This window comes from Vanessa cardui, chromosome 16, assembly GCF_905220365.1.
Source record: "Vanessa cardui chromosome 16, ilVanCard2.1, whole genome shotgun sequence".
Lineage (NCBI taxonomy): Eukaryota > Metazoa > Arthropoda > Insecta > Lepidoptera > Nymphalidae > Vanessa > Vanessa cardui.
This window is the reverse complement of record NC_061138.1, coordinates 8,902,278-8,915,409: the sequence shown is the minus strand read 5'-3', so window position 1 is coordinate 8,915,409 and position 13,132 is coordinate 8,902,278. Positions and strand designations below refer to the sequence as shown.

General features: G+C 31.1%; 1 protein-coding gene across 3 annotated transcripts in view; it reads right to left on the bottom strand.

Annotated features, from left to right (window-relative positions):
• Positions 1–2,290: 2,290 nt before the first annotated feature.
• LOC124536032 (protein phosphatase 1 regulatory subunit 16A) overlaps positions 2,291–13,132 on the bottom strand; it is a 43,447-nt gene continuing 32,605 nt past the window's right edge. For 2 of the 3 annotated variants that reach the window (XM_047112428.1, XM_047112426.1), the window contains exons 9-10: positions 7,938–8,439; positions 2,291–7,034 (exon numbers count right to left, since the gene is read on the bottom strand). In XM_047112428.1, coding sequence (XP_046968384.1) covers positions 6,787–7,034; positions 7,938–8,439 — 750 coding nt within the window. In that variant the 3' untranslated portion in view covers positions 2,291–6,786. The remainder of the gene's footprint in view (positions 7,035–7,937; positions 8,440–13,132) is intronic. The other variant, XM_047112429.1, reaches the window with a different exon arrangement.

The window sequence follows — 13,132 nt, the reverse complement described above, 5'->3', positions numbered from 1 at the left end:
AAACGCAGAACACTATTTAAATGCCATATTCGTTCCAAAATACTGCCGGAATGTTTCAAATATAAATTATGTAGGTCAAAAATGATTTCGTCTGGCAAAGATATACCTAAACTCGTTAGCTTATACTAGATACTAAATTTCTCTTTTATTACTAGATGAGATTGTGAGGAATATTGATTGCGTACTACTTTGTGACGAACGCATTTCATTAAGCGGCGTCGCTTGCAATCACTGTTGGCAGATGATATCTATGGCGTAATACAACTTTGACTTGCATCTCGTGATATATAAGCGAAAGTGCAAGTTCATTGGGTTATTCAACTTCCCGTCATCGAATATTTTATATTTCACAACATTGCCGTAATGTTAGCTATCGATCTTTTTTATTTCTGGCATTGAGTGACCTAGCGTGCGGCAAAACCGGATCGATAGACTCTACCTTTGAATTATACGTCATAACCTTTAACCAGAGTTCAATGTTACGTAATAATTTGAAAACTGTTTTTTTTTTTTTATTTACATTTGTTCAACCAATATATTTAATCCCTCAGCATGTTATGAAATTTGATTCCAAGGTCAAAGAATATTATGTTATGCATTCACCCTTTAAACTTTTGTCAAATAAAAAGATTTCTCTTTAACAATAGGAATATCATAAAATGCTGATTCACGGCCAAAACTGAATTTGGTATGGTGTAACCTTGTACTGAATTACCAACCCCTATAACGCAAGCACAGCTGCGCGATAGCTATTAATCTATATGTCGACTAGAAGAGTTTTGAATTAAAAAAAGATATATATACATTGTAATAGGCTTCCGATGTTTATGAACTTAAATGAAAAACATTAAAATTAGAAAAACAAAAATAGAGTAGTCAAAATGTTTTTAAGTTATGTTTTGTATGATTTTCATTTTTAAGGTTGGATTAGAATTCAACTTTAGAATCAAAATGTCCTCACAATATTCTTACTCATCACATAATTGTGATGATTTCTATTCATGTTAATCTGATTTAGAGATGGTAACACTGTTGCATCGTGGTTAGCAGGCTAAAAAAGCGGAATTAGCTCGGCTGACCAATTGGATGACGGGACACATTGTGAGGTGACAGGAGGAATAAGAAGAAAAAAAGAAGAGAGCGGTCGGTGGTCAGAATCCGGCTTTTAACGGGGTTATCTTAAAAACTAAGGGTGATTGATTATACAACTTGGAATTGTGACCATTGAACCTATGATGTTAAATATAAAATAAATGTATTTATATCTTAATCGAACTGTGTTTGGTTTTATAAAATAATTATTAATATTCTAATAGCCTTGTTAAACCAGTGGCTAAATATAAAGCCGCAGATTTGAGGGGATTGTCTTCAAATTCGGACCTGGTCGGTCAGACAAAAAGTCAAAAGGTTTTTCTATCGACCATCAGTACCAGCCCAAAGTCTGGTAGTTGGAAACACTTCCAGCATGTAAACCAGTGTAACTACAGGCACAAGGGACATAACATCTTAGTTCCCAAGGTTGGTGGCACAGTTTCGATGTAAGGAATAGTTAATATTTTTTACAGCTTCATTGTCTATGGGTGGTGGTGACCATTTACCACCAGGTGGCTCATATGTTCGTCCGCCAACCTATATCATAAAAAAAAGAAACTCCCGTGCCTCGAAGAGTACGTAAATTTTGTGACATTAGTCGTTTGCTTCCAATATTTCCCTTCGTGTCAGATTTGCCGAAACATCGGATGATGACAGTGAATAAGAATAATAAGTGCACCTGCACAACGTGTAAAACAATAATAGATTCCGTTGCATTGCAATAATAGATTAATTGCCATGGCTGAAATCGGAAGGACTCATAAGTACAATCTACTAAGGGAATAGTTTTTCATAATTAAATAATCATTTACTTTCAAAAAAAATTAATTTTAATAATTTGTATTATTGTTTTTAAATTGAATCAATCCCCTTCACTGTGTATAATTTATTACTATAACTTGATCCTTATAACTAACGTCACAATTTTTGAAATAAATATTCTTATTTTTTGTATTGATGGGCTCGATTTCTTTTAATGCCTATTTTTCATATAAATTCCAAGCCACTCCCACTATTAACCAATATTATCAATAACTTAATCTTATATATATTTAAATAAATAAAAACAAAGTGAAATAACAGCCTGTAAATTTCCCAACGCACGCATTCTAACCACTGGGCCATCTCAGTTCACAAGCTCACTTTATATGAATTATACATACATTTATGATAATTGATAATAAATAAAAGCCAATAATTAAAACAACTGATTTATTCATATAATATTTAAGTATATTAGGAATCACCTTAATAATAAACACTACTGTTCAAAAGTCAGTCACTAAGTTACACTTTTTTTATTATGAACTTTAAATATAATAATGAAAAATACAACAGACATATGCATTAGATAAAATAGTTTATTAATTTGTACCGACTCAAACGCAATCATCAAACAGTAGTGTACGAGTATACATAAGTACAATGTTTTAAATAATAAATCACAATATTCAATAATGAGCCTATGTAAACATTTATACATTTAACTATTATTAAGACACTCTACTTAAACTTTGATAGTTTTGCGATCTGTGTTCGAATGAAAGCCCTTACGTTAAGAAGTTTTTAATATGTAAGAAATTTAATATGAGTATATTTAAAACCATAGACACGACTCTCCATGTAGTAGGTATTTGTAGAAATTTATTATTATTTATTGTATTGTAAAATAATTATCTACTTCATTTATGCGCTTATAAGTTCAGATACAAAAATATAATTGTCAAAATTTATAGAAAATTAGGCTTTGTGCATTACTAAATAACGCTTTAGAAAACAAAACTACTTTTTTTATAACATTTTAGATTTGATCGACGTTCTAAATAAATTTAATAAATGGCAAGCTCAAAAAAGGCAAGGTTTACTTTTTAATTTACGAATTTAGGCGACTATTCTAACATACATTAATATTCAAAAATATTTTTTTTCCACCAAATTTAATCTACTGAATATCGAACGAAGTTCAAAATAACTTTTAGTTATATTCACATACATTTCGTGTCCTACTACTTTTGAAGGGATATAATAATTTTAGAGTGTTTTCTAAAATATTAAAAATATAACATTCTCAAGGCAAGACTAACAAAGAGGCACTCGTTAAGAATATTGTAAATATTTACAATTATTATATAAAACAAAAATCTTTTTCTAAAATAGGTATAGGCGTTACGACGATATGAATACAGACAGATATCTTAAGCCGGGTACTCACACGCGAGCTGACCGTAACTGTGGCACGTTTTACGCTCTAAAAATATCAGGTGGAAGGGAGGAACGCACTTGCCGAAAATAAGAGGCTCACTGTGGAACTTGATACCTTATGAACCGTTCATTTTGTTTCAAAGAATAATTTGCAAAAGTGATTGGATAGAAAACAAATCTCTCGTTTATAAAAAGATTAGAAGTCAAAATAAGAATGACGACATCTAATTTAGAATTGGCGGTATTATTTAAACCTGAACCAGCTCTGCACGAGTTGATGGTGTAGTGTATTATAAGAGGTAGTTTATAAATAAATATGGACAAGCCTACGCGTGAGGCGAGCAATAGTGGGGGATACGGCCATTGGCCATATCATAATCAGTTAGTTCGCCGTACGAGCAAGACGTGTCCGTTATAAATCGAACTGTGTTGTTTCATTATTAACCACGTGCCTAATAGTGACCTGTACAGATGGGTACATCTCGTGGATTTCCAAACACTGGATAGGTGTACAGCCCACAGTTACTGGCTCGTGAGTTCCGGCGAATACATTAATTTACATTTTAAATTTCAATGACGTCTGATAAATATTCTTCTAAATAAAGTTGGCCATTTAATTAATCAAAAATTAAAGATAAACTACAAATAACTATATACAAAGTTACGACATTTTTTTTTAATTTAATTCGACTAATTATCCAGACCATACATAATGAAGATATGTTTTATATTTTTTATACATTTACTAATAATAATTGGACACATTCTCGTCATGAAAATAACAATTTTGATATAAGAAAAAAAAAACAATATCGAAATAGAAATTTATCACAAAACGCTATTGGTATGTAAAATGCTTCCGTAAAATAATACTGTAGGAAATAAAAATCAATCCAAACTTTTGTGCTTATAATATAAGGCCATTGTATATTGCTTAAATGTTCGTCTTCAATGTGTACATAAGATATATTTCTGCGACGTCACGTGACAATAAAACCACGCTATACTTTAAGTACTTTTTAAGTACTAATGACGCTCACTACAAACTATCGAAATAATTAATCTAAACTAGTGACTATGATATGGACGAATGAATTACTAATGGATGGGTATTAATGACTTCTACGCGATAAATACGTTACAAAAAGCTTATTTACATAAATATATTTAATTTAATGGAATGTTAAGCTGCCATTACGATGAAGGAATACCACAGATATTGAACACTAGAATTTTACAGAACGATCTCACTCCTTTTTTTTTAAATTATTAAATTTTTCAAAAGGTATTTTTATATATAGTTCTACAATACCCATAAAGTCCGGTTATTAAAAATATTAAAATTATTATAAAGTGTACACGATAAAAGCTGGAAAAATTGGCACGCAGAGTAATTAGCGAGAAGTAGATCGTAACGATGATTTAAAAATGCGAATAATAGTGATGACGTAATAGGAAATAGCTATATACATAGATACATATTTAACTGAATTATGTATATCTTATTTTAAATCAAAAATATTACATCGCATTTTTTTTGTTATGGTAATACTCTGTTTAATGGTGCCATATTAAAAAAATATATATAATAATTTATACTTAAATATAGATATTATTCGGAACTACATTCAGAACAAACATTAATATAATATATACATTATACGATAAGTTAAAGACAGAAAAATTGTAACATTTAACAGTAAAGAGAAACATGAAAAAAGGCACGCTATATTACATCCGCGCTTTACACATAATATAGTAAAATGTTTACTTAACTAATATTATTGTTTAATTGGGGGTTTAAAACGGGGTCTAAGAGGTTTTTATATAGAATCATATATTATTGTAAAGCACGGATGTCAGAATTCCACTGGAATGCCATGGCCCCCTCCCTCTGTCAACAAACAGCTGCGTTTTGAGAAATAAAGATAGCGATTCGTAGAGCAAATACAAGATGCATTTTTAAACTGATCACATTGTTTTATTATACTGTAACGAATCATACATTTGCTCATACGATCCGGTTCTAAAAATATACACCTACATAACAATTCCAGTCTTAAACGTTTTGAAAGGAAGTACAAAACATTTTCGTTTGCAAATTAATTTATAAGAAATATTTGTAATTTTTTTTAAATATAGATAGAAAAAATTGTACATGAAATAGAAATATAGTATCGAAATAAATCGTAATTTTAAAATTATTATAATTTTTAATAAAAATTTATATATTATCTGTGTCTGTTAATCAATAAACGTTTAAATTTTGTTGTTTTATCTCTTTCTTGATTTTATGTTTCATATTTTAAAGTATAGTTTCATAGCTGAAGTACACATATACACGTTTATTAATAATACTATTGAAAGTTGTCAATTTTATTTTTATAAATATTGTAAATGAGAAAATTTCCAGCCAGAATCTGTCATGGAAGAAAAGGTTCGATTTTAGATTTATGCAATTGTATTCAATTTGGGAATTATATTTTTTTAAACATTATACATTAAAAAAATATTTTCGGACTTATCTCTACAATAAGTCAAAAATGATATAATGGAAAATAGAAATTGCGTAATTATTTAGGATGAAATAATTGCATTTCAACGCTAATATTGATTTGGAATTCTGTTTGTTTTTAAATATAAAATAAATAAAATGTTATTAAATGCTTTTATAGAGCTAAGAAACAATGGAAAAGTTATTATAATATAATGATTATAAATTATTAATTTTAAATAAGCATAATAACAGTTTGTAATGAATCAAAGTTTTTTGACATAATTTATATTCACACTATTTATTTAAATAATTTTTGTACGAAATGTGTAAAAACTTTTTAAATAATATCTAGATAAATAAATGCAAATTACAAACACATTTAATGCAATTCTCCTAAATGATTATAATACTTGTTTTAATTCTGGATTAAATAAGATTCTATGATGGATCTAACGGGAATGTTTAATGATTACATAGACATAACCACGAAATAATACATAACACTAAATATAATTTCACAAACGATACTATATTTTTAACTATATCGAAACAATAGCAACCATATATAATATTATATTACATTATATAACCATTGAGCTCTTAACATTATCACACGTTTGTAGCACATTGGCAAGCCCTTGCTTCGTGAGCAAAAATGGCAATATTCATTCCACAAACAATAACAGTTATCGACATTATATTTGTGAATTATAATGAACCTCGTTTTTAAGACATTTTTTTTTAATCCTAGACATGTCAAATCTATTCCAAATTTAAAAATGTAATCTCAACGTAGCAGACATGACAGGAAGAGCATTTTTTTTTCTACACATATAAAATCACAAATATAATGTCAACGCTTTTCTTCCTTCGACATACGCCCAAACATTAAACATAATCTAAGCGAGCGCAGAATAAATTACTTTTTGGAATGACGATCAGACTTGTACGCATCGAATGGTCTCATACGGTAGTGATGGGAAAACAATCGATAACTACATTATAATACAGCACCGGTGCGATTTGGTATCGCCGACGACGTCGCTGGTGTGACCCGAGAACCTCGGGACAGTTGCGGTACTGGGTGTTAGAGTGGGAGGACTTATCTGTACTTGGGTCTCCTGCTTGCCGACCTCCGGTATCGATGTGAGGCTGTGGTTCGTTGTGGAATTCACGCTGTTTTCCACTGGACTGCCGTTCGTTCTTATCTGTGCTCGCTGCTTCTTCAAATCCGCTAATGTTCCTGTAACAGTCGAATGTCTGATGAGATAGCTGACTAACTTCTGTCTCGATCCCTGGCTTGCAGCTACATCCATAATGCACTGTTTCCATACGTTATAAGAATTGTTGAATTCATACAAGTTGTAAGCAATAGTGATTACGAAAACTAGGTCGATGTTTATTCGAATGTGCCGCGCGAGACGTTGAATTTCTCAATTCGGTGCAAACCTCAGGATTAATAGCTTTATTGGTCAGATATTACAACTAAATGGACGAGTTTGTGAAAACAGTGGCATTATAAGTATAGTTCTTACGAGATAAGCGTAACTGTGAAGGAATGTGGTGTTTCTTAATTGCGCGGCGACGTTACTTTCACGTGCATGTACTAAACATAATTCATATGCATAAGAGTAATGCTATTATTTACGAAAGTGTTAGTACTATCGAAATGTGATGTAAATAGGGTATTTATAATATGAAACATATATTAAAAACTAAAACATTTAACTATCAGCAACGTACAGGAGAAAATTTAGAAAGGTGATAAATAAACGTGTTCAGTGAAGAGGATACAGAAAGTTTAAAAAACAGAAATATATCATGCAACTAACTACAAACGGCACATATTTATAAAAAGAGAGAAAAAAAACCATTAACAACTAGGAACGTAACATCTACAAGAAACACTAGACAAGAACACAAATCATGCAACTACAACCGGTGACCGCTTGCCTCAATATGCATCCTCGAGAGATAATCCTCCTATGGCACTGTCCCCACTTCCAAACTTGATTATATTTATAAACCATCACTGTGCAAAACTGTTAGATAAACTTTACGTATAAATTGTTAAAATTTGTGCCTTACATGTATACGTTATAGTGCTTTAAGTGAAATGGAGATTCGTAAGGATGCATATAATTACCTGCATTAATCATGACGGTGACATGAACATTGATTTTACCATTATTGTCTGTGGTGTAGGTCGCGGTTCCACCTTCAGCGATCGCGATCGGGTTTGGGCTCATTATCACCTCTTTCCTACCGTCAATCGCGTCCTCTGTTTTGAATGCTTCATTGTCTTGACCTTCCGGCGCCTTCCTTATTCCGTTGGGTAATCGCTCGAAGTGTTTCCCGTCATTATTGGCTTCGTGTATCGGGCTTGGGGAGTAATGCGACGCAGCGTTCACCCCGAATAAGGGATTCGATATTTTGGGTTGGTTGAAGGTGATGTTTTCGTTTGAATCGATCGTGTCTAACCTATGCGCCCCCTTTTGATTGTATGAATGCTTGGGGACGGCATAGTCCACGTTACCAGACTCGTAACTCTGATTTGATGTCGTAGAGCTTATTGATAACCGAGTATGCGACAAATCGGCAGATATGTTGGCCGTGTTCTGGTCATTTTCCATGCCATTAGACAGCCCCTGTAATTAATAAAACAAACTTCATATACATTATGCAACATGAGAAAGAATTAATCGTAATACTATAATCGTATTTATTGATTTCCATGTGATTAACAATCTTTTTTTTGGTTGAATATAAAGCATTTTTTGTCAAAATAAAAAAAAATCAATTTAATTGTGGCCAGACTCATTTGGTATTTTTTCTCCTTAAAATAAATACCATAAAAAGATGGTAACTGTCGATATAATTCGTAATAATATATACTATAAAACCTCAGTTCCAAAATATTCGTACAGAATAACAGTTATATTATGCTTACGGAACTTCGATCGAATACTAGAAATATCTCTGTATATTGCAAGAGCAATAGCGAAATTTGATGTGCAAATAGTCTGAAAAATTATGCAAGGTAATTGCCAAAACCGACTTCACGGTTAACTCCTAATCGGGAATTGTTCACGAATAAACTGAGTTAATGCTTGCATGGATATGCAGCGGCATGAAGAATCGAATTAAAAAGTCGAAGAAAATGCATTGCTTACATTGACGTTATTAGCATGTAGAAAATGCAAAGGCATATTTGTATAAATGATACATGATTATTGGTTCCGTATCTTATATCAGTGACATCAGGGTATTATGGCATTACTGATTTTTAGTTTTAGTGACATAATGACGTATAAATATTGGGTTTGAGAGTGACGGACGATGATGATTTTTTTATTTTTTTAAAGCATGTTTACGGATGACATTATGTTTAACTAATTTGTATTAATTACTTTACTATTCATTTACATAAATTAAAAAAAAAAGTAAGAACAAATTTAGATATATTTTATCGGTGTTCCAATGAATTTTGTGGCACACACATAACATACACGTCGGGTGAAAATCTGCAATATGCGATCCAATGCGAGTTCCCATCCATCATTGGCGCAGCATGGTGAAATAAGCTACAACCCTGTCCCTCAAAGTTAGCACCCTTAGTCCAACAGTAGGACATATACAGGATTATTAATTGCTTTTACTTTTTTAAGATTGAATTATAATAGTTTTCAAAACTTAATGATAACAGGATATTATAGTGTCATGTTTATTTTTATAATTCTAGTGATACACACTTTGATTGCGTGATTTAATAATTACTAGTTTGCTAAACAGTTCTTAAGAGATAAAAATTATGTATCACGAATAGTCGTCCAACGAACCAACTTTATAATCGAATGACTAATAAGTAATATAGACCGGGCGGCAACTTCAAAAAATTTAAAGCAATTTAATGCTGGATGATTATTACTTCAAGTTGTGATAGATGTGTGGTGAAAAAATCAAAAAGTGAATAGATCTCGTCTTAGATGAGATTGCGAAAATATAGACTCAAAACAATGAAATAAAATTCAGTTGCATATAATGATTACCAAAATGCATCTTTGCCTCTCAGACTATGATCTAATTTTTACATATAAATAATAAAATCATCCAAATTATTTTATTATCTTCCAATATTTCTTTCATTCTCTAAACACGCGATTGAAGATAGAAATAATTGTAAAAATGTGAACGTTCAAACGGCTTTAGATAGCCGTTTTTTGATAGTTACGTACCCTGTATCGTAGACCTAGCACCTGCGGCTCCTTGCGCATACGGTGCAAATTATCGTTTGTCAAAAACATAATATCGAGAGACATTTTCGACAATCAAAGGCACATCCCTATAAACATCATCACTGAATCACGTAACACTTAATATCAATTTTTTTGATAAAATTGCATATGAACAAACTTTTGAACATCGTAATGCATTATCTGAAAAGATCGTTGCATACTGCGTGCGCGGGAGACCCGCACCGACTGCGCGTGCGTCCGCCGTGCGTGAAGCGAACCGCCGCGCCGAGGGAAATCGCACGAAAAGTTAGCGATGTGTCGTCAATCAATGTGCGCAACGGAACGGCCGTATCTCGTATTTATTTCAGCTGAACTGTTAAATGTGTCGTTATCAAATTCCATATAAATCTTCATTCAGGTTTTTTTTTAAATTTAATTATAAAATAAATTTGTTTTCATTGCCTTAAGTTTAAATTTTCCTTTCGTTTATTTAGTTCAAGCGTGCTTGACAACATTTAACAACTGGCTTCTCGTCAAGGTTTTAGATAGGTATTACTCACGACTAATACCTATGTGTACGTAATTTAGGTCATAAATGTCGACTGAGCGAAATACACATATTTGGTATAATTTACGCACAAGGTAACATTGTAATTAACTAAGAGTTGAGCAATCTACAAACATATATTAACTGATCATTACAAGACGCACTAATTAGATCATCTTGATATCTGAGATTGCCTCACTTATTGTAAGCCCTAATAACTCAATCCAATAAATACAAGCCAATCAAAGACGTGAAATTTGGATTAGAAAGGAAGAAAGAAATATTTCGTGAAAATTAGAGCATATTATAATAGTTTTTGTTAATTAATTCTGATGTGATCGAGACTCCTAAATATTTTCAGGGCATTGAAATAAATATACGATATCATACGATAGTTTTTTCTTGGTAGAATTGCTCACAACTTTTCCATTCTATAAAGTTCCATGATAAAATTTAAAAAGACCATTTAATTAACTGCGTAAACAGATAAATAATAAATAATTTTTTTTTTTTTTACCAAATCTATGAATATCTGTTAAACTAAATCAAAATCGCATAAAAAAACAGCTCCTCTGACAGACTGCGATCGGATAACACGCCATCTTCTTTTTCACATATTGCATTGCCTGCTTATGTTAAGGCAAAAGAGACAATTACCTAATGTCATCTTGGATTGGCTATTTTTTAGGAAACTATATACAACGTTTACGACTATAATTATAAATAATACTAAAACTACAAACTGCAAAACATATCTAACTAAAGATGAAGTATATACATCACCGCCTTAAGTGCAATATCCGCAGGTGTGCAGCAGTATCGATCTACAAATACCTTCTAAAACGATTTTTAAGAGATTTTCTCAACGTTTATCCAAAAAGGCGCAGGGCCCGGATGGCACATCAATGGCACCAAGGATATAAACGGGCCTAAGTATATCCATACTTCAGGTTTAAAACGGCAAAAAACACTAACTACTGAGACACGACTTTATACGTAAGATTTCACCATTAAGTTATTAAAATTTTGCAATAAAGAACTATTAAAATTCCTTAGAATATTTTGTGTGACTATAAAATACCGTTTATAGCTAATTGTTGTTGATTTCGTTGTGTTGCTGATACAGTACAGTGCTAACATTTGGGTTCGCCTGTCATCACCTTAGTTTACATTTCAATGTAATTTTTAACAATTTTGTACAAGTAAATAGGTGGAGTGAACAATTAATTATCTAAGTCCGGTTAATTAATATCGGCGTCGCGTCGAAAGTAGAGAAAGTACGGGAGCATAAAAACGACCTACTTTAATAAATCACATCGTTTAACAGAGAATTATAATTTTTTTAACAGTTTCATTCATTAATTTGTAATTAATAGGTATGTTATAGTTATTTACTTCGCGCATTAGTGTCATGTTATATTAAATAAATAATTAAATACATAATATATAACAACGCGTATGCTTTCATGAATCGTTGCTAATTCTTATTTGAATAATTTACCTTTCGTTTGAGTACCTGTTACAATTATTCAATTTTATAAGCTATTGTTTTATTTTAAATCTATTTCAAAATTTTCAGCATTCCTTTTCAAATCCTTGCTTACTGCTAATTATTGTAGCATGACATTGTGAAAAAAAAATTATTGACTGTTTTGTCTACCATGCGAACTAGTATTTAATACGAAGACCAAACTATGAAATTATAATTATTATAATTATAATTTGATTGCTGATCCCAAATAAATAAGATACATTGTACGATTGAATTACCAATCCAATTAAAATATAGTTTCATTTGAAACAGTTCTCTTAAATAGTATTAAAATTAATTTAACAACTTTGTAGCCTTCAAGGATCTTAACGCAATGCAGCAATCAGAGTATCACAGATGTATAACATAGTATTACTAGTAAGTTCTTAATATTTTGTAATATACGCGTATTGTATGTTGTTTAATATTTATTTTTTGAATGAAAAGGACTACACACACTCGATTTTTTATTGATTTTCTTTTAGCTGACCTTAAAATGAATCATCCTTTATTAAATATTATTATAAAAATTAAAAAATAATATTCTAGTATTAAGTAACTCGGCCTGTTATCTCTCAACGTTTAATCCGCTAAAATTATTTATATCAAATTTCGAAGAGATAGTTCGAGTCTAGAGAATGAACATCGGCTATATTGTGCAACATAGAATTCACCCCCGAGGGGTGAATTGAAAAATATATTAATATTTGGAATGATGCTTTGTGTGATATAGATAGTTTTGTAAATTTTTCACAAGTAAAGACGAAGGTATCCGTACCGCATTTTCAATTTGAAAATATCTTTAATGTATGTATATTATTATGTAAGAGCTTATCATATATGATTCCTATAGTTATTATTGGTAAAACAAAATGTATGTATAATCGTATGACTATTAAAACATAATTATATCAAGTTGAGGCATTTAAATTGTGAGCATCAAGTTTATGAAGTGTAGAAGAGTACTCATTTTAGCAACATATAGAATAGAACCGAACACAAAAACAACGTTATAAGTAAAGTTATAA